Source organism: Narcine bancroftii, chromosome 2 (genome assembly GCF_036971445.1).
Source record: "Narcine bancroftii isolate sNarBan1 chromosome 2, sNarBan1.hap1, whole genome shotgun sequence".
NCBI classification, from domain to species: Eukaryota; Metazoa; Chordata; class Chondrichthyes; order Torpediniformes; family Narcinidae; genus Narcine; species Narcine bancroftii.
Window position 1 is genome coordinate 102148105 of NC_091470.1, and position 22663 is coordinate 102170767.

The 22663-nt window shown below is 42.4% G+C and overlaps 1 protein-coding gene across 1 annotated transcript in view; it reads left to right on the plus strand.

Annotated features, from left to right (window-relative positions):
- The window catches only part of LOC138754020 (inactive carboxypeptidase-like protein X2), a 106708-nt gene that overhangs the window by 35578 nt on the left and 48467 nt on the right, over positions 1-22663 (plus strand). The window contains 1 exon segment of the mRNA XM_069917738.1: positions 10665-10733. Within this exon segment, the coding sequence (XP_069773839.1) occupies positions 10665-10733 (69 nt within the window).

Genomic DNA, 22663 nt, shown 5'->3' on the forward strand with positions numbered 1-22663 from the left:
GGGAGAATCCTTGGAATTGTAGACCAGACTTTTACATCAGTGGTGGGCAAACTATTGGAGAGGATTCTTCGGGACAGGATGTACGAGCATTTAGAGAAGTATAGCCTTCTCAAGGAATATCAGCATGGTTTGGTAAAGGATAGGTTATGCCTCACGAGCCTAACTTGAGTTTTTTGAGGAAGTAACAAAAAAAAATTGATGAAGGTAGGGCAGTAGATGTGGTGAAAATGGATTTTAGTAAGGCATTTGACAAGATATCCCATCAAAGACTCATTCAGAAAGTCATGAGGGGTCCATGGAACCTTGGCTGTGTGGATTCAGAATTGGTTGCCTGCAGAAAGAGGGTAGTAGTAGATGGAACGTATTCTGCCTGGAGGTCAATGACATATTGTAGGGATCTGTTCTGGGTCCCATGCTCCTTGTGATTTTTAGAAATGACATGGATGATCTGGAAGGATCAATAGGCTTGCAGATGACATGAAGGATATAGGTGTGGTGGATAGTGTAGAAGGTTGTTGTAGGATATAGACAGAATGCAGATTTGGGCAGAGAAGGCAGATGGAATTCAGTCCAGGTAAGTGTGAGGTGATGCCTTTTGGAAGTTTAAACATGAAGGTGGAGTACATGGCAGGATTCTTAACGGCATAGAAAACAGAGGGAGTTTGTGGTCCAAATTCATAGATCTCTCAAGGCCACCATGCAGGTTGAAGGCTTATGGTACGCTGGCCTTCATTAGACAGAGGATTGAGTTCAAGAGACGTGAGGTAATGTTGCAGCTCTATAAAATTCTGGTGAGACCACACTTGGAATATTGTGTTCAGATCTGGTTGCCTCATTACAGGAAGGATGTGGAAGCTATTGAGAGGGTACAAAGGATATTTACCAGGATGTTGCCTGGATTAGAGAATGTGTCTTATGAGACAATATTAACAGAGCTAGGGCTTTTCTCTTTGAAGTGAAGAAGGATGAGAGGTCTGCAAGATTAGGTGAGGCCCAGATAGGGTGGACAGCCAGCGCCTTTTTCCTGGGGCAACAATAGCAAACGTCAGAGGAGATCTGCACAAAATGAGGAGAGAAAACTTTAGCTGAGACGTCAGGAGTAGATTTATTGGGACGGAGAGTAATGGGTGTTTGGCATGCATTGCCAGAGGAGGTGGCAGAGGCTGGAGCAATAGGGACATGGAAAAGACTCTCAGACACATGGATACAAGAAAAATATGTGTGTGAGGTAGGGAAGGTTTGAATAGACCAGCACAAAATTGTGGGCACAAGGGCCTGTACTGTGCTGGACATTTATTTTGTTCTATTAATTATATTTTTAATCTGAATTTAAATGTCATGACTGAAATTGAACTTGGCTGTCTGGACTGTAAATCTAGGTGTAGGTTACCAGTCCGGTAATTTTATCACATTGATCCCTGGTAGAAATACTTGCCTGTAATTATACTGTTTAATGGGATTCTGGAGAGTGTCCAATTGTAAAAATTTTTAAGGGGCTAAACTCTATTTCATTTCCTGACTCCTGAGACTTCAGACACTCTGATAATATAAATTTCTTCTGATTTCTTCAATTCTCACTGAAAATCCAGGAGCAGCATCTAAGTCAGCACGGTTAGCGTGGGCAGCACTGTTAGCTTAGCGGTTAGCATGGCGCTATTACAGCACCAGCCACCCGGGTTCAAATCTGGCGCTGACTATAAGGAGTTTGTTCGCTCTCCCTGTGTCAGCATGGGTTTTCCCTGAGGGCTCTGGTTTTCTCCCACCCTCCAAGATGAACTGGGGTTGGAGGTTAATAGAGCTATTTGGTAGGCTCAGGCTCGCGAGCCGAAAGGGCCTGTTACTGTGCTTTACGTTTAATTTAACTATAAACATGACTTGACCATTGTATCCATACACCAGCCGTTACACCTCCAACCTTTTTAAAATTTAGACATACAGCAGAGTGACAGGCCCTTTCAGCCCACTGAGTCCTGTGCTGCCAAATTTGAACCCCATTAACTTACAATCCCCGGTATGTTTTTTAAGGCTGGAAGGAAACCGGGGAAAATCTACGCAGACCCCTTTACAAACAGTGCGGGATCCGAACCTGGATTCGGATCCCGATCACTGGCGCTGTATAGGCGTTGCACTAACCCCTACGCCTCCCCAACTTGACTGACAGAGGACAAGTCAGGATGGATCTGTCTCCCAATTGAAGCGACTTCCAATTTCTCACTGTTTAATCAACATGAATGATACAAGACAGAATTTTAGAATGGAGTTTGGTCTCTGTTGGCTTCTACGATGAGCCGTCTGGACAATCAAATCTTCCGAGGTTAAATCCAGACAAAACGAAACTGGTAACTGTCTCTCATGTAACAAAATTAGATCAACTGCCTTTCTTGGGTGAACAACTGCCTTGATTGTTTCCCCCACCCCAAGATGTCTGTCATGAGGAGGAAGTTCCGAACCAGCTCTGAGCACGTGAAAACCAAAAGAAAATACAGCTGCTGAGGATCTGAAATCAAAATAAAACCTGGCAACATTCAGTAGTTCTGACAAAGGAGCCTTAAATCTGATTCTCATTCCAGTTGTTGCTGAGTCTTTCCAGAACTTTCTGTTTTATTCCTGCTCTCAGTCTGCCAATAGCTTCAACGTAGAACTAATTTCAGAGCGCCACAATTATCTAAATTATTTGGAGCTCCCATTGGTCTTCTGGCTCTCTCAGCTTCTGACAGCTGAGATCTCTTTTTGTCCCATGAGGATCTGAGATATGACATCAGAGATGTCCTCCTGCTTCAAACAACATGACTTTCCCTCTACCACCATCACCCACATATCCTCCATTAACCACACATCTGCCCTGGCCCCCTCTGCCCCCCCCCATGATAACAGGATTTCTCTTGTCCTCACCTACCACCCTACAAGCCTCTGTGTCCAACATATCCTCCTCCTCCATTTCCGTCACCTACGTGATCCCACCAACAGACATATATTCCCCTCTCCTCCCCTTTCCACCTTCCACAGGGACTGCTTCCTCTGTGACTCCCTCATCCACTCCTTCCTCCCCACCAATTGTCCCCTTGGGACCCACCCCTATGACTGCTGGAGATGCTCCATTTATGCCCACATCTCCTCCATCAGCATTATTCAGGGCCTAAAACAGTCCTTCCAAATGAAGCAACATTTCACTTGTGAATCTGCAGGGGTCGTCTGGTGTTTCTGCATCTGGTGTTTCCATTGTGGTCTCCGCTATATCAGAGAGAGTAGAAGCAGACTGGGAGATCGCTTTGTTGAGCACCTCGGCTCTGTCCGCCGAAATAGCATGGATCTCCCAGTGGCCACCCATTTTAATTCCCCATCGCATTCCCTTGCTGACCTATCTGTCCATGGTCTCATACACTGCCAGACTGAGACCACTTGCAAATTGGAGGAACAAATCTCATCTTCCGTATGGGCACCCTCCAACTGGATCCATTAACCTAGACGTCTCCATTTTCTGTTAAACCTGCTCCACCCTGTCACCTTTCTCCCATTTCTCTCTCTCTCTCTCTCTCTCTCTCTCTCTCTCTCTCTCTCTCTCTCTCTCACTCTCTCTCTCTCTTTCTTTCTCTTTCTTCCCTTTTCCTTTTGTCTCCTTTCACGGAGCCAAAATCAATTCTCGCCATTCCACTCACCACATCCAATGAACACCATTTATTGGTCTGGACTCCTCACTCAGCCAGTCATCAGACTTTATTCTGACGCTTTCCTGTTACTTGCTTGTACCTTGAAGAAGAGCTCAGGCTGATGTCATGTACTAAATGTACTCTTGACAATAAATCTGAAATCTGAGCCAAAAACCTCAATAATGCATCTTTATCTCCCATGGATGCTGCGATAACTGCTGAGTCCCTCCAGCATTTCTGTGTGCTTTTACGACAATCACGGCATCTGCCATCTTTCGTGTTTTACCTTGTGCGCCTACTGTCCATGGCCTCTTGCACTGTCAAATTAAGACTACCCGTAAATTGGAGGGGCAACACCTAACTTTCCGTCTGGCCACTCTCCAACCAGATGGCATTAACATCGAATTCTCAGGTTTCTGCTAGCCCACTCCCATTCTCCCTCCCTTCTCCATCCCTCTGTCTTCTTTCCTCCAGCTCTCCACCCCTTTCCCTCTCCATTCACAGCACCATTTCCCCCCCCCCCCCCCTTGCTTGGTGGTGTGCCCTCCCTCCCTTATTCACCTATTACCTCCTGCCTGTGGATAGAATATAAAACCAGGGATATGATGTTGAGGCTTTATAGGACATTGGTGATGTACCATCAATAATTACAAAAGTCTAAGAGGTAAACAATCAGCCTTTTAATAGCTAAAAATTGGAACACTATCAACCATCCACTTCCTCGACTGATCAGAGCAAAAGGAAAGGGGTAGCCTGCAAGGGGTAGGATCAGTCTCGGGAGGCGTGTGCAAACAATAGCAGCCAATCACAGTGTTACAGTGGTTTACTATAATTGGGCTCCATATCTAAGGAAGCTTGTGTTGGCATTGGAGAGGGTCCAGAGGAGGTTTACAAGGATGATTCTCAGAGTGAAAAGATTTTCTTATGAGGAGCATTTGAAGGCTCTGGAATTGTACTCGCTGGAGTTTAGGAGGGATCTCATTGAAAACTATTGAATACTGAAAGGCCTGGATAGAGTGGATGTGGAGAGGATGGTGGAAGAGTTAGGAACCAGAGGGGACAGCCTCAAAAATAAAATAACCTTCCATTAGATCAGAGATGATGAGGTGTTTCTTTACCCAGAGGGTGGTGAATTTGTGGAATCCATTGCCGCGGACAACTGTGGAGGCCAGTTCGTTGGGGATATTTGAGGTAGATATGTTCTTGGTGATTTTGTGAAATTTGTTGCCAAAGACGTCTGTGAAGGCCAGGTCGTTGGGGATATTTAAGGCAGAGGTGGATACGTTCTTGATGAGGAAGGGAATCAAGGGTTTGAAGGCAGGAGAATGGGGTTGAAGAGAATAGTAAATCAGCTATGACGGAATGGTGGGGTGGACTCGATGGCCTAATTTCACTCCTATATTTGATGGTCCTTTATTTGTGTATTGTTACAAAAATGAGGAATTCCTCAGATGGTTTATCTCATTTTGTAAATAATCTTTCTGACCACCACTTCATTCCCTTGAGGTATCCTTTTACTCAATTCCTGGGTTTTTTTTTGTCTTTGTTTTGATCTTTAAAAGGCATCTTCATGGAGATAAAAAAAAATTCATAGCTTGTACAGTAGTGTCCCCTAACTCGCAGATTTTTGGCTTTCAGATCAAGCCCATATTCCCATGGTAATTACCATTCCTCTAAAGGGGGCGCTTTGGGGAGTTCACCTCCAGCAGACCATAGAACATTACAACACAGAAACAGGTCCTTTGGCCCTTCTGTGTCATACTATTTTTCTACCTAGTTCAATTGAGCTGCACCCAATCCATAGCCCTCTATACCTCTCCCATCCATGTACCTATCCAAATTCTTCTTAAATTGAGCCCACATTCATCACCTCAGCTGGAAGCTCATTCCACACTCCTACTACTCTGTGAGAAGTTCCCCCTAAACTTTTCCCCTATCACCCTTAACCCATGTCCTCTGGTTAATATCTCATCCACCCTCAGTGGAAATACCCTACCTACATTTACTCTGTCTATCCCCCTCATAATTTTAAATACTTTTGCAGCAGACTTCAACGTGGATTTTTATCTGAAGGCTGCACCTGGCAATTGGAGTCAGGTGACTCGGACAGGTGGATTTGAAAAGCTCAAATCTGCAGGAAGCTGATTGGGTCTAGAGATCAATTGATCCAGGGAATTTTTGACACAGGGTGGTATTAATTCACTTCAACTCAGCAGTCTAGGGAAACAGTCCTAACTGGTCAGATTTCCACACTGATCATGTAGCAGTGAGTAGGAAATTTTCAACTATATTTTTTTTCTACTCCTCTATCAAATCTCCCCTCATTATTCTATTCACCAGGGAATAAAGTCCTAACCTGTTTAGCCGTTCCCTGTAACTCAGTTCCTGAAGTCTGGGCAACATCCTAGTAAATTTTCTCTGCATGTTAAGTCCATCTCAAAGAATAGGGAGTCACGGTTCGTACAACACTACCACAGCATCAGCAACCCAGGCACTGTCTATGAGGAGTTTGTATGTTCTCCCCTGGTGCTCTGGTTTCCTCCCACATTCCAAAGATGGACGAGGTTAGCAGGTTAATTGGTCACAAGAGTATAATTGGGCTCGCGGGCTGGAAGGGCCCGTTAGCGTGCTGTATCTCTGAATTCTACATTTCGATGAGAAAGCTTCCTAGAAATACTTCTGTAGGAATAGTGCAGCTTCAAGCACCCTTTTGCTACCCTGATAGTAATAGTGTGGAAACAGCATTGACTTTGTCAGCTGCATCCAGAGTTAAGAATTCAATACATGAATGAAGGGAGGGAGGTGAGTTGGCTCCTCCGACACAATCTAGTTACTGATCTCATAGAACTATGATTGCAATCTGGCCATGTGCCTATAGATGAGGTCATTGCTGGGGAATTAAAAGAAAAATAACTCCTGATCCAAAATAAACTTTATGCATAAATAGTAACAGTCTAATATCGTGAAACAATCATATGATCGTGAACTGTGGAGAGGGAAAGGCCTGCCTGCTTTCTGCTTTTACCTGACAAAGGACCCAGTCCTGAAATGTTGGTTACCCTTTACTTCCTATGTATGTTGCATGGTCTGCTGAGTTTCTCCAGCATGTTGGCATTTTGCACGCGACTTCAGCATTTTGTTTAATGGAGATCGGCAACTGTTTCATTCTTCCTCCCTGTTCCCATCTGATAATGCCTACGCTAATTCCCTGCAAAGATTTACTTGTTTCAGTGTTGAAATTGCTTTCTTTTCACAGGATTTTGTGTTCGCAGTAGATGGTTCTGGAGTCCGTAGTTTAGATCAGCCATTCTCAACATTTTTTTAGGCTAATTCCCCTTAAGGATTCCTCTGGAGTTTATGGGTCCCCTTCCCTGTGAAGCAGTTAAGGTTTAGTTGGTTTCCTCCAGCCTCTCTCCTACCAACTACATGAAAAGCATAACAAATTTGATTTCAGTCCATGACCCCCCCCCACCTTTAAATGGGCCGTGGCCCCAAGCATGGCCTACTTTAATAATGTTTCCAGCATTTACTGTTTTATTTCACATTTCCAGAATCCACTGTCTTTTCCTTTCACGTTTTTGTACGTCTTCTCGATATATCATCATGCTTCATCCCATCAATGCCCTTGCTCACCTTACACTGTTGCTCCTGTCCTTGCAGAGATATTCACTGTTATTTTCCTTTCTCTTTAACCTATCTCTCCACAACTCCATTTATATCTAAATGCCTGCACTTTTAATGAAGAGGCGTCAGCCTGAAAATGTTTGATGCATTTCCCGACACAGTGGCTTCACTAGGGTTGGTGTCACCCAGTGCAGTAACTCATGGTGTCACCACTCCCCCTCCCCCTCCATGGACCTCCTCCCGTACCAAAATAAATATAAATGATAAATATAGTTGTAAATTGCTTAAATGTAATATTTCTTAGATTATATGAATACTAACTACAAAATTGTTTTGTATAATCTTTCTATATTGAATTGCAACATTATTAGTAACTGAGCGGAACCTTTTTTTGATTTTTCTCCTTCTTTTCCTTTAATCACCACTTCATTCTCAAAAATTTTACTGATCTAGGTTCACAAATGCTAATGACAATAATGCAGCTGAAAATTTAACAAAAGCAGCGACTATAAAAAAAAAACCCCACCAGCAACGAAAACAACAGCACATGCTGATAGCGCATGCAGACAAATCCACATGATTCAAACCATCATTGTAATTGGGTAATAACAACAGCTCTGACCAGAGGTCAGAGTAGTAGGAGTGTGGAATGAGCTTCCAGCTGAGGTGGTGAATGCGGGCTCAATTTAAGAAGAATTTGGACAGGTAGATGGATGGGAGAGGTATAGAGGGCTATGGACTGGGTGCAGCTCAGTTGAACTAGGTAGAAAAATAGTATGACACAGAAGGTTCAAAAAGTAAATGAGCATCAACTTTTAGCCTTGTAGGTACTTTGAGCTTACACAAAATGTTTTTCTTTTTATAATTAACTACAGGGATATATTTTTTTTAAATAATAAATTTCTGCTGAAAGACTGCATCAAAATGTTATAGACAGTCATTTTGGTGTCACCTCCTCTGATGGTGTCCCCCGGCACAGTCCACAGCCCCCTAGTGACACCAGTGTCCTTGCATTATTTCAATCTGACCTCTACCATTATGTATGGATACCATTGGCAACAGTGTGCATTTATATTGCGCCTTTAATGCAATAAAAACTTACCAAAGCACTTGACAATTGACCAAAAGTTTGTTTAAAGAATTAGAGTTTAAGAAGTAACTCAAAGGAAGAAAGCAGCTGTACAGAGATGAGTGGGACTGCTGTGTGTAAGGGAATGCGTATATACAAAAAGAATTGTCTGGTAAGAGAGGAGAGCTGTGCAGAACAAGTTAGTGGTTCCAAGAATCAGTCACCCCAGTTACGCGGCAGTTAGAAAGGGTCTGACCCTGTCAACCTCTTCAAAATCCAACCAGGTTCCATGACCTACCTCAGAGGTAGTCAGGGAACCCAGTTAAACTTACCTAGGTTGTATCCACAGGCAATTTGAAAGCGAAAATGGCCGACTCGTTTATTCCAGTGATGTCAGCACTTGCGAGTGTGCATTACCGGGCAGCCAGCATCCAGTGGTACTTCCGGTGAGTGCATGACGCGTCATTGCGGGGGCGGGATCCCCCTGCAATTTGAAAAATCGCACCTGGGTCCCAGGAGGGCTGCCCAGGTGCTACAGTTTAAAAGAAACTAGTGAGTGACTGGTGATTCACAGCTACTTAACAGTACAGTTAGACAGATAACCACGCAAGGGCGCATTATGTAGAGCTGCATGGTAACAAGTCTCATCAAAGGGAAGACATGTTGACAAAGAATCCTTTCAGAGTGAGAGCAAAGTCTTGAAGGTAAGGCTATTGCATTAAAGGTGCATTATAAATCCACACTGTTGGGACAGGGGTAAATCTTCAAGCAGCATGGATGTACAAGAGAATAAGTAGTTAATGTCAAATGGGGAAAACATTACAGCCACAAAACTTATATATTGGAAGTATATAATTTGGGCCAGAATGTTTACTATAATTGAGTGAGTAGTCTGACTGACAAATGTGCAAAGATGAAAACAAATCAATAGGTAAAGTGTAATTGAGGGTGTTTCTCCATGAAGATGATCAAAGGAGAATTTAGAGAGCATAAGTGGAATAAGATATTGAATGGGAGACTAAAGGATAGTGCCTGGTGGTGGTGGAGGCTGGTACAACAAGGATATTTTAAAAACTCTTCGACAGGCAAATAGATGGAAGAAAAAAATAGTGAGTATGGATGGGTGGGAGGTAGGAAAAGATTAGATTGTTGTTATTGGAGTGAAACACCAAAGTCTGCAGACTTTGTAGTAAAAGCACAAAGGTGCTGGAAGAACCCAGCAGGTCTCGCAGCGTACATGGGAGGTAAAGACACGTAACCGACGTTTCAGGCCTTTGTCAAGGTGTAAGCAAAAAGCAGGCAGGTGCCTGAATTTAAAAAAAGGGCAGGGGGAGGAGGAAACAGAGGGCAGGGGGAGGAGCACAGGTCAGAGGCCATAATTGGACATGGATCAGAGGACTGAAGGGGAAAGGTGAGAATTGAACAGGGAATGGGGGGGGGGGGGTAACTGTGAATACAGAGCTGGAGGAAAGGAGACAGAGGGAGAGGGAAAGAGAGAGGCAGCTAGAGGAAAGGAGACACTGGGGTGAGCTAATAGAAACCAGAGAAGTCAATATTAATTGATTCTTTGTAATGACTGAAAACTTTCAAAGAATAGTGGAAGAATCTCAGCAAATTATTATCATTAGGATGGCTTTTGTGTGCACTGTTAACCGATGTAAGAACAAAACATTAAACAGTGAATCATCCAGATCAGCCCAAGCTGTCTCAGACTTTTAGAAATATTTCTTTGCAGGAGTGGTAAAAATCTGAAACTTTGGTTGGGAAGGATTGATATTGGCTGACATTTGCACTTTTTTTTTTACCAGCCCTTCCGGTTCCACAAGCCCATGCCGCCCAAATACACCCAATTGACCTACAACCCCCGATACATTTTGAACGCTGGGGGGAAACTGGAGCACCCAGATGAAACGCACACAGACGTGGGGAGAGCCTATAAACTCCTTACAGACAATGGCAGATTCAAGCCCAGGCCACCAGCACTGTAACATCGTGGCACTAACCACTACGCTATCCATGCCAAACTTCTGATTGTTTTTGCTAAATCAGGCTAGGTTTTGTTCTTCGTTAAATTAGCTGCCAAGGCTCATAGGATTTGAGCAAAACCCTCCTTCACTAAATGACTAGCCTTCCGAAGAAAGGAAAAGTGTTGAGGTAGTTTGTACCAAGTATTGGATACGTGGACTTCGTGGCTGGGATATGGGCTGGTGGCTGTGGAATAGGAGGACAATCCAATGGCCACAAAAACATGACATTCATGGCTCAGAAGAGCTAGAGTGTTGGAAAAGAACACTTACTGTAACATTTTGTTTTATGCCTTGCAGCAAAACCTAAAAAGCCTCAGATTCCAGAAGAAGTAGATCCAGATGAATATTTGCCACGTCTAGGAAAAGGTGAGTGAAACTCTTGACACCCCTGACTGGGTGTATGTTCCCAGTTTATCCTCTCTGATTCTATCTGACTGATTGGGCAACATATTTAGCCTAGTGGTAAGTGCAACACTATTACAGTGCCAGAGGCCTGCGTTCGAATCCCACGCAGTCTGTAAGGAGTTTGTACATCTGCGTGGGTTTCCTCCCACCTTTGGAAAAAAATATACAGGGGTTATAGGTTATTTGGGTGGCATGGGCTCATGGGCTGGAAGGGCCTGTTACCATGCTGTATGTCTAAAAAAAAATCCCAGATCAAGTTGCTTTCTGTTCAGTTTAGTACTGTGTTGAGAATCATCAACTGTTCACTCTACAGACTCCAAAACAGCTGAGCTTTTAAATTTAAATTTAATTTTTTTTTTAATTTAGGCATACAGAACAGTAACAGGCCCTTATGGTCAATGCCACCCAATTGACCTACAACCCTGGTACATTTTTGAAGTGTGGGAGGAATCCTTAGCACCAGGAGGAAACACACACAGACACGTGGCAAACATACTGACAGGGCAGGATTCAAACCCGGGTCCTAATCGCTGGCACTGTACAGCATTGCGCCAACCACTTCGCTAACTGTGCCACCCCTCTTGAAAGTGCCAGAGGCACCAAGAGGAATTTGGGAATAGAAAGTGTCCCTGCCAATTCTGGCAAGGTGTGCATCAGATCAATGCTCCATTTGAACCAGAGGCCAATGCAACTCATCCTGTGTACTCCACCTCAGAAGTTGGTTACCGACTCTCCCCATCTCACCCTCCACTCCCTCGTGTCCAAATGGGCATTGCAAGGCACTGCCAGATTCTGTTGGGTTGGGGTGAACTACTTGTGTATCTCCCCTGTTACTTACATCATGGAATTGCATTACTTCTTTTTGCTAAGCTTGTCATGTGTGACCGATGGTGTGACTTTTACTGGAATTATCAGACAATGTGAATATTTCTGGAGTTAGTAAATTTCCTTTGTGGCTTGAAGTCTCTCCTGACGGACAGTGTGGTATGACGATGTGCTTAGTTTACGATCAGCTTTCCACCATGGCTCAGCATGCAATAAATGAGCGATTGGACTGAAGATGAGGCATGCCTTTAGCTTACGAACTGTAGCAGATGTGGCCAAGTGGAGTTACACAATAGGGAGTGGAATGCTAGTACACCACAGACTTTGTAGTTCCATCCTGCTGCATAAAGGTTGGAAGGGGAGACGATACACCGGTCACTATACTAAGGGAAAAGACATTTAAATGTAACACAAATTACACTGAACAACAATTTTTTACAAAAGGTTTTCTTCCTGGAAAGAAATTGGGGATTATGATAGACGACTTCAAGCTGAACACAAAGATAATTTCCGATTTTCTGATTAACGTAGGAAGTTGGAAAAACATTAAATTAATTTTTATTGAATTTAGCATATTTAAACACATCACGATGCTGGCACATTCTGTCAGCATCTGATGCCTCTTGTATCAGTGTCGGCCAGCATTGATGGCTTCCACTTACTCTGATATTGCTTTTCCATGGTCGCAAAGTCCTGGTGAAACCTCTCACCGTGTTCGTCACTGACGAGCAGGGAAGGAGTCCAAGTGCGAATGCAGAAAATGAATTTTTAATGAGATGTTGAACTTCATGGTTTTGTCTGCTTGAAGAAGACAAAATATAACAGAAAATCACAAAAATAGGTTGTATCTAAAAACTGGTGCGTGATAGGAAAATGTTGAGGCGATTTTTGTGATCAACAGCCCAGAATCCACAAAATACACCCAGGAGTGTTCAAGAAGCAAAATCTTTGTTGTCCAGTGTAATCTATTAAATACCATTCCAATGTATCAAAGCTATTCGTACAAGTTTCCAACCTCATGGACCACATAAGCAGAATAAGGAGCTCTCTGAATCACCAAATACCCAGACACGTGACAAAGAAGTGTTTTTGATTATTCAGTTGAGAAAAATATTGGCCATGACATCTGTGGAAATTTCCACACTTTTCTTTGAACTAAAGGATCTTTAACATATCCAAATAACAAGGCTTCCCCTTGGCAGCAGACCCATTTAGATCATGAGACCAAACCCTTGGCCCATCCCCTTTTAACTCAGAAGTTAAACCAGAGAGAGGGACCTTGACCAATGTGAGGTCAGTATTCTTTCTTCTTTGGCTTGGCTTCGCGGACGAAGATTTATGGAGGGGGTAAATGTCCACGTCAGCTGCAGGCTCGTGGGTGACTGACAAGTCCGATGTGGGACAGACAGGCACAGTTGCAAGGGAAAATTGGTGGGTTGGGGTTGGGTTTTGGGTTTTTCCTCCTTTGTCTTTTGTCAGTGAGGTGGGCTCTGCGGTCTTCTTCAAAGGAGGTTGCTGCCCGCCGAACTGTGAGGCACCAAGATGCACAGTTGGAGGCGAGATCAGCCCACTGGCGGTGGTCAATGGGGCAGGCACCAAGAGATTTCTTTAAGCAGTCCTTGTACCTCTTCTTTGGTGCACCTCTGTCTCGGTGGCCAGTGGAGAGCTCGCCATATAACACGATCTTGGGAAGATGATGGTCCTCCATTCTGGAGATGTGACCCACTCAGCTCTCACATACCACTTTAAGTAATCCCTAATCCATAGGTGCTCTGATTAATAAGGGATAATGAAGTTTGAAAACCTTTAATTGGATGTAATTGACTCATTATGTGCACAGTTTCGTAACTCCAAAGGAAATGGGCTAATGGAGATTTTTTTCTCAAGCAAACTATTTCAGAAACCATTGGGGAAAGAGCAGTGGTTCTCAACCTTTTTTCTCCACTCACAGACCACCTTAAGTAATCCCTTACTTATCACAGAGCACCTATGTGAATGGAAAGAAAAGGTTTAAAAACCACTGGTTTAGATTGTGAGCAGGTTTATATAGGTTGGCACCACAGTGTGGGCCGTAGGGCCTGTGTTGTGATATTCAATTATGTCTGTCAGTTGAGCTCAGAGGCTGAGTAATGTGTGTCGACTGCAATCCAGAGGCTTGGCTTTCCACTGAGCACCAATTATTTAAATTAAGATCCTATATTATGGTTCAAAAATCAGACTCCGAATATTCCAATGTTTTTCCAAAAAAAGATTGTGGTATTGTAAATGCCCAGGATTTGGTGCTGATTGGTTCTGTGATCAATGTGGGGCGCATGCATTGGAGATGCTGTTTGAGAAATTCTTATCAGGAGTCAACTTCCACTGAACAACAATGTGCCTTATCTTCAAACATGTAATGCAGACCACGAATTAAATAATTAATATAATATCTGCAGGCTGCTTAAAAATAAGATGAATAGCAACCAGACACTCCAAATGATTAACCTGACTGCCCACCTCAGCTATGGTACAAGTGGAGTGAGCGACGTGCAGTTAGGGAATCTTTTTAAAATTAAAATGAGGCTTGCCTTCATTTGGACAGACATTCTATTTTAATGGGAGATATCAGAGTTTCTCAAAGCTCTGAAAATTTAGAAACTTTATATTGATTCCTTGCAGTGTGCTTTTTCTTGAAAGCTTGTGGGCCAAGAGGAGCTAATGGGATTATCCAGGCCCAGTAAATGAACCTCAACTCCACCCAGCATTGGGATCACTCTCCCACAACCCTCACCACAATAGACATGGAGATTTCAAAAGGCATGGGGAGTTTTGTTGAGAGTCGGACAGGTCATTAACTTGAAACATCAGCTCGGCTTCTATCTCCTGGCATGATCCTGTTTCCATCAGATCTTATTTCTGATTTCCAGCATCTGTGGAATGTTGCTTTTATACGGAGATTTTGCTGGAGATAAGATCAAGTCAACTTCATTGTCATCTGATTGTACAAGTACAACCTGACGAAACAGTGTTCTCTGGTTCTCGATGCAAAACACGCAGACACAACACACATACAGACAGACAATACACATTCAGGATAAGTATTCGTATATACAAATAAATAAATAAACATTGTGTCAAGAATATGAGAGTCTCGGATGGTTAGTGCGAGCAGTTCCTTTGGTCGTTCAGCATTCTCACGGCCCGTGAGCTGTTCCTCAGCCTGGTGGGACTGGCCCTGATACTCCAAAGGGAGCAGCTGAAAGATGCTGTGTGCAGGGTGGAAGGGGTCCTCAAGGATTTGGCACACCCTCTTCAGCCAAGGATTGGTGGGGGTGGGGAGGGAGAGGGAGAGGAGACTCGTGTTTCTTCAGAAAATGTGATGCAGCCAGCCAGGACACTCTCAATAGAGCTCCTGTAAGTTAACATAATGGTGGCTGGTAGCCTTGCCCACCTCAGTCTCCTCAGGAAGTGATGTTGCACCTTCCAAACAAGTGAGGAGATGTTGTACTCTTAAGGGAACTCCAAGGATCTTGGTGCTCTCCACTATCCTCTACAGATTTGTTGATGAATATGCTACAGAAATCCATAATCATCTCCTTGGTCTTGTCCATGTTGCGACTCAGGTTGTTACTATCGCATCACATCATGTGATTTTCCACCTCTTCTCTGTAGTGCGACTCATCATTGTTGGTGAGGAGGCCAAGATGATATGGGAGTGAAGTAGGGAGTTGAGTTTGAAGGTCAGAATGTTGCATGAATTGAGCTGCTAGAGTAAGCTACAAATGAGTGGACAATTCTAATGTTTAAAAACCATTTGGATCAGTGCTTGGAAGGAAAGGTTTGAAGGAAATTTAGGGAAATGGGACTCGCTTGGTGGACCATATGGTTGGGCCAAAAGATCTGTTTCCTTGCTGTATAATTCTGTGACGAACTGGTGTTATGTTTGCTGATGGAGTTACTAGAGTGGTTAAGAAGGCATATTGTATGCTGGCCTTCATTTGTCATGGGATTGAGCTCAAGATCCACATGTAATGTTGCAGCTCTATAAAACTCTGCTTGCAACACACTTAGTGTTCAGTCAAGTCGCCTCATTGTAGGAAGGATGTGGATGCTTTAGAGAGGGTGCAGAGGAGATTCACCAAGATGCTGTCTGGATTAGATAGCGTATTTTCTGAAGACAAGTTGACTGAGCTAGGGCTTTTCTCTTTGGTGGAGACTTAATGGAGGTGTATGAGATTCTGAGTGGCATAGATAGGATGGACTGCCAGCACCTTCCTGGGACAAAAAGTAGAGAAGATGTGCTTAAGGTGAATGGAGGGAACTTTAGGGGAGAAGGTTAGTGCAACAGTTAGTGCAATGGTGTTACAGTGCCAGTGACCTGGGTTTGAATCTGTAAGGAGTTTGTATGTTCTCCCCGTGTCTGGGTAGGCTTCCTCCTGATGCTCCTGTTTCCTTGTGTCCTTCCAAACCTGCAGGGTTGTGGGTTAATTGGATGGAATTTGGTGGCACGGGCTAGAAAGGCCTGTTACTGTGCTGTATGTCTAAGAAAAGCAACAGGGGTACGTTTTGCTTTACACCAGAGAGTGGAATGCATTGCAGGGGATAGTGGTGGAGGCTGGTACAATAGGAACATTCAAAAGACTCTCAAATAGGCACATGGATGAACAAGAAAATGGAGGGTTGTGGGGTGTGAGGTTGGGAAAGGTTTAGATTGATCATGGAGTAGGTTTATATGAGTTAGCACGACATTGTGGACTGAAGGGCCTGAATTGTACAGTAATGTTCTGTGCTCTATGTTTCAGAATGCGGTTGAAGGGTTCATTGGTCGGGCATTGGGTATCAGAGCAAGAATATCAGGCACAGTCACTAAAACTAAAGCTATTTGCTTGCTTTGTCAGTCCACATGCAGCTTTGCCAGATCGCCAAGAGTTTTGTGGGTTTCGGGAGTGCACAATTGATGCACTGAAGGATATCTGCAAGAGGCAGCCATAGGTTTGTCAAGCATGCCTTTGGCAGGTCACTCAGGGAACTTTGAGCCCACTGATCATCAGTCAGTTGTCTCGGATTTGTTGCTGCTTCAGCGTCTCCACATAGTCCAAGTTTTAAAATGCCAGAATTATAAATCTCTTAAAAGTGAATTTCGAGGAAAGCAGTTTGTCCAGATCTTGCGAAGGAGGCTTTCTGAGTTTACTATTTTGGCTGCCAGTTCTGATCACTCTTTATTCAAACACTGCTGCAACATTCCCTTCTCCCAAAGCCAATATTTATTGAGATTTTGGAAGCTGCAGTGTTGATATTGGCTTTAAGACACCCTCTCAATTGATCTTCCACTCACCCTCCACCCCCTACTCCAATCCCAAGTCAGAATTACAATAATACGAAACAGATGTTCCAACAAGAAGTGCCTAAATGTATTAGCAATGATCCTAATGGGTCTGCTGCAAAGGATTGATAGTGTGACTGCAAATCTTGCCTGTTATAACTTCTTATTGGGCGCGTAGATCAGCAATGACTGTCACTGGGCAAACAAGAAAATCCGCAGATCCTGCAGTCGAATGGAATCTACAAACGAGCTGGAGAAACTTAGCTGGTCACGCAATATCCATAGGGAGTAAAGGGAAAGTGAAGTTTCAGGCCGGGGAGAAGGATATGGCTGCACCACAAGGCAACTATCTTGAGTTTTCTCATATCAACTTTGAGCTAAAGTCTTTCAACATGGGGTTGGCCCTCACTGTGTTCGACTGACCCTACATATCCTGAACCATCCTGTACTGTATCTGCCCTGACAGTGGAGGTGTGCTCTAGCCGAAAAGAGATATGCAAGTGGTCGTCACTACTGAGAGTTTCAGTTAAACAAGAAAGTCTGCAGATGGGATCGAGTACAATGCACAAACATGCTGGAGAAACCCAGCAGGTCACAGAACATCCATAGGAAGTGAAAGATAACCAACATTTCGGGCCTGGGCCCATCAGCAGGTTAAGCAAAAACAAGCAGGCACCTAATTTTAAAAAGGTTGAGTGGGGGGAGGAGCACAAGCTAACAGGTCATAGGTGGGAGGGTAGAAGAGAAAAAGGCTGAGGTGATAAGTGAGGGGGTTGAGGGTAGTTCTTTGATTGAAGAAGGAAATCACAGCTGGTCCTAACTGAGTATATTTATCCTGTCTGAGTATGCATGACCAAAGCATAGCCTGACCTGAAAGACCGGTGGAATGCAAATACGAGCCTGCCTTAACCAAGCAGATTCACATAGGTACATTGACAGTGAAAATACCTGTCTTGACAAAGGAGGTAGATGCAGGTTTCTATTCTTCTGTACAGGCAAGATAGCTGCAAGGAAAACCCCACCATGACAGTTCATCTGTCCTGATGGAGAAGGCATATGTATCAACTATTTGACAAGGAAAATAAAACAAATGTTTTGCATTTATAGAACACTACAAAACTACTTGAGTTTTTTGAGCAAGTAGAAAAGGAATAGATAAAGTTGGGGGGTAGCTGTGGTTATATGGATTTTAATAAGACATCGGGTGTGATTTCCCCATGGGAACCTCATTCAGAAAGTCATCCAATATTTGGCTTCTGAAATGTATATTTAACGTTTAACCAAAAACAGGTCTTAGCATTTTCTATGTCACTAGCTAGAAGATTGCTTAAATGGAAAGAGGACTTTCCACCCACCCATAGACAGTGGTTACTGGGTATCATGCCCTTTCTAAGTTTGGAAAAAGATCTCTTTTGATAAGACTTGGGATCCATTTATGGCTTACATTCACAAGCGGAATGATCAAGGTGCAGGGTTGCAGGCATGTTTGGTTGGATCTCCGGAGGCCGTTGTTCAATTTCAAGTCTGCTTGAATACCGATTTCAACCTTGGTTGGTGGATGGGGATCAATCTTTACAGTCAACCTTTTTTCCTTTTTTCTTTTTGCCTATCACTATATGTTTAGATTGGAAAATGAGCCCATGTATTGTTATTTCTATACGATACCAATCCAAATGTATATTATATTTAATTTACATGGACTTATAATATATGGTTGTATGATAAAACTCAATAAAAATAATTTTAAAACAAAGAAAGTCATGAGGTGTGGGATCCATGGAACCTTGACTGTGTGGATTCAGAATTGGGCTTGCCTGTTGAAATTAGAGAGTAGTCGTGGATGGGAAGTATTCTGCCTGGAGATCAATGACTAGTGGAGTTCCGCAGCGATCTGTTCTGGGACCCCTGCTCTTTGGGATTTTTATAAATGACCTGGGCAAAGATGTCGAGGGATGGGTCAGTATGTTTGCAGATGATGCAAAGGTTGGAGGTGCTGTGGACAGCATTGAAGATTGTTGTAGATTACAACAGGATGCAGAGTTGAGCAGAAAAGTGGTGGAGTTCATCTGTAGGGACATTTAAGAGACTCTATAGACACATAGTGAAAGAAAAATAGAGGGTTAGGAGGTAGGGAGAGTTAAGTTTTTATTGGTAGGTTGGCACACCTACCTGTACTGTGCTGTTATGCTCACAATGTTGTGCCAACCCATGCAAACCTACTCCACAATAATCTAACCCTTCCTTACCTCACACCCATAACCCTCTAATCATGCGCCTAAGAGTCTGTAAATGTCCATATTGTACCAGCCTCCACCACCAATCCCAACAATGCATTCCAGACAGCCACTACTCACTGTGTGTAAAAAAAAAAAAAACACCTAAGTCTGACGTCTCCCCTAAACTTTTCTCCATGCACCTTAAAGAGATGTCCTTGGGTATTTGCTATTTTCAGCCTGGGATACAGATGCTGGCTCTATCTATGTTTCTCATAATCTTATGTTGTCTGGTATTTGCGTTTCACGATATTTAAAGCACTTCACTGCTAATCATATAACTTGGAGTTGTTAGTGTGGGATATAATTTATCCACAGCAAGTCCCTACAAACAGCAATGTGATTAATGCCCCCATAAACAATACTGCCACCAGTGGGCCAAGAACCCAGTTCTTGGCCAAAGCATTTTATAATCTTCTTTGTAATATTTCAACAGAATTGTTTACCTGAGAGGACAGGTGGGCCCTCATTGAAATGTTTTATCAGGAAGAGTCTACATCACCAGATCTTGTGCACAAAACTGTAGGTGTGATATCTAGTAACAGCGAGGAGGTTTACAAAGACAGAAGGATCTGTTATCAATACTGCAACCTGCATTGAATATGATTAAACTGGGTTGTAGAATATTTCTCAAGAAACCAACCATTTCTATAATGACAAGAAAAATATTATAATTGAAAATATTTTAGAATGGACAGTAGTAGTTAGAGTTGCACTGTTACAGCGCCAGTGACCGCGGTTCAAATCTAGCACTGTCTGTAAGGAGTTCGTACGTTTTTCCCATGTCTACATGGGTTTCATCCCACTGTTTAAAAACCTACTAGGGGTGTAGGTTAATGAGGTGTAAATTGGTTGGCACAGACTTGTAGGCCAAAATGGCCTGTTACTGTACTGAATGTTTAAATTTAAATTTTTTTAAAAATTTTAATTTATTGTTTCTAATGAGAGAATGTATAACATTGAACTTTACAAGTTTCAATGACCAATTGTTCATAGATCATGGAACATAGATAACTGTGACAGAATAGTGTTATCAATCTTTAGTTTTATATATATATTTTTAGTAATTTTTTTGGGGGTTTGGAACACATGGACACACAGACATACACAATTGCACATTCAATCCTTGAAAATGACAACTGTCAGATCTCAGACACTGTTTGTCTGCTTAGTCAATGTTCTGCTGGAAGCCTGTTTGCTTAAAGAGAGTGTGACTGCTAATTCAAAGCTGTAAACAGTCATAAAAGGCTGTTCTCCATTGAAAACTCAAAATAATAGGTGTTTCCTCAAAAACAGCCATTTTGCTGGCTGGTATCAGTAGGCAATTCAGTCATACACACTCATACCTTTGGAAGAGATGAAACTTCAAAGACAGCAATGATGTCGTGTCACATAATGAAAGACATTTTCAGAGAACATATTACTGAAACAGAGACATTTTGAGACCAGAAGAAGATTCTTGGCCATCCTGTAAGTTATAGAGTAACAATCCTTTGAGAAGGAAGGCTGCTTGTGTTCTCCGTATGAAAAGGAGGAACACCAAAAAAAATAGTTTTGAAGAATTTAGCTACTTCAGCCTCTTGGGCCTCTTCATGAAATCCTTGCCTGGGTTGGTGAAATCATCGGGGAAGAATAACAAGTTCTGAAATTTCCATGCAAGAGAGGAAAATCACTAGTTTGAAGAAACATTTTTGAAAACAACTCTGTGAGTTTTGAGAAGTCCTGATGCCTCACATTTACTCCATAATTGCTTTTGAACAGCAGTTAAAAAGTTTTGAGTTTCAATACAAAAGCTCTCTTCAGAATCAAGCTTAAACTGTAATAGATTTGGTTTTGCCACACACACACACACACACACACACACACACACACACACTTTTGAATTTTTTTTTTCAAAAATTATACATAGTGACATTTTAAATAAACAATATATTAAACTTTTTCTCACAAGCACAAGCAAAAACAAAACAGTTCCTCTCTTTCATATAGATCCATTCATCGTTAGAGCTTGTATGTTGAGTACAGTTGGAGAAACTATGATTTTGTATATATAATAGTTATTTTATTCCTTTTTTGTTCCTTTTTATTACTGTATCTGGGCCCCTCTGTGGTCCAAGTATGGCTGCCAGACCTTTACAAAAGTGTCATATTTATTCTTTAAGTTTTATGTGATTTTTTTTTTCCATAGGTATACAGCTGTTCATTTCCACAATATAAGTAGAGGGGAGTCAGGCCTCCATGTGATCATGATACATTTTTATCACTACCATCAGTGCTATTTTTATAAATGAGGATTGATATTTGGTCAATTTATTGCTTTTTTCCATTAAATTATCTAATAGATATAGAGCTATATGGCCCATGAAGGCCATGCCTGTTATCCTGGTTAATTTTTCTGCGATTTCTTGCCAAAATAGCCTCACTTTCACACAAGACCATGTGGCGTGTACAAAAAGTTCCTGCCTCAGTCCCACATCTGAAATACATCTCTGAAATTTCTGCTTTTGATCTGTGTAACTTTTGTGGGGTAAGATATAATAGGTGTAAAAATTATACTTAACCAGTCCATATCCTACATTTACAATTGATGTTGTATTGTCCTTGCATCAATCTGACCAATTTCTTTCTAGAATCACCACCCCCAAGTCCAACTCTCAACTTTCCCTTGACCTCTGCAACCTTGATTTTGCACTTGCGCTCTGGAGAGCAGAGTACATTTTTGTTATAAATTTGGATGTATTCCCTATCCAAACTGTTCATTCAGTTTCACTAATTTAAGGTAGAGTCAATGTTGGTCCCCATCTTTCTCTTAGGAATAATCCAAGCTGGAGAAAACAGAAGGTCTCAATGGCCACTCCGTATTTGTGTTTTAATTGTTCAAAGGACATGAGTTCTTTCTTTGTAATAGTCCCTAATATATATTATACCTTTGTCATACCACAAACTTAATTTTCCGTTGCCCATTCATAAGCAGTAACACATTTTTACACCTTGGTGCTTTTATTGATATCCCTACTTTTTTCCCTATACATTCATTAATTTCTTGCCACATTCTAATCATATGTATTAGAATGGGGTTACACATCTTTTTCTTTAGTGATTTGAAACTCCATTTATAGATAAAGTCCTTTGCTTCCCCCTCCTCCATTGAGTACATTCCCAATTGAACCCAAGACAGGGGGTTGTCTTCAGGGCTGTGAGAAATCTAGCATGTGCAGCTAGGTAATATTTTTTGAAATCTGGAAGTCTAAGTCCACCCAGCCCGTAGACCCATGTCTGTTTTTCCAATGCAATTCTTGGTACCTTATTATTCCATAGGAACTGTAGCTAAAAAAAGTTTTTAGGTAACGGAATAGGCAGCGATTGGAAAAAGGTATTGCAGTCTTGGCATCACTTTCATTTTGACACAGTTAACTCTTCCCACCAAAGTGATCGGTAAGTCTCTCCATTTCTGTAGGTCTCTTTCTATCTTCCCAAGAAGAGAGACATAA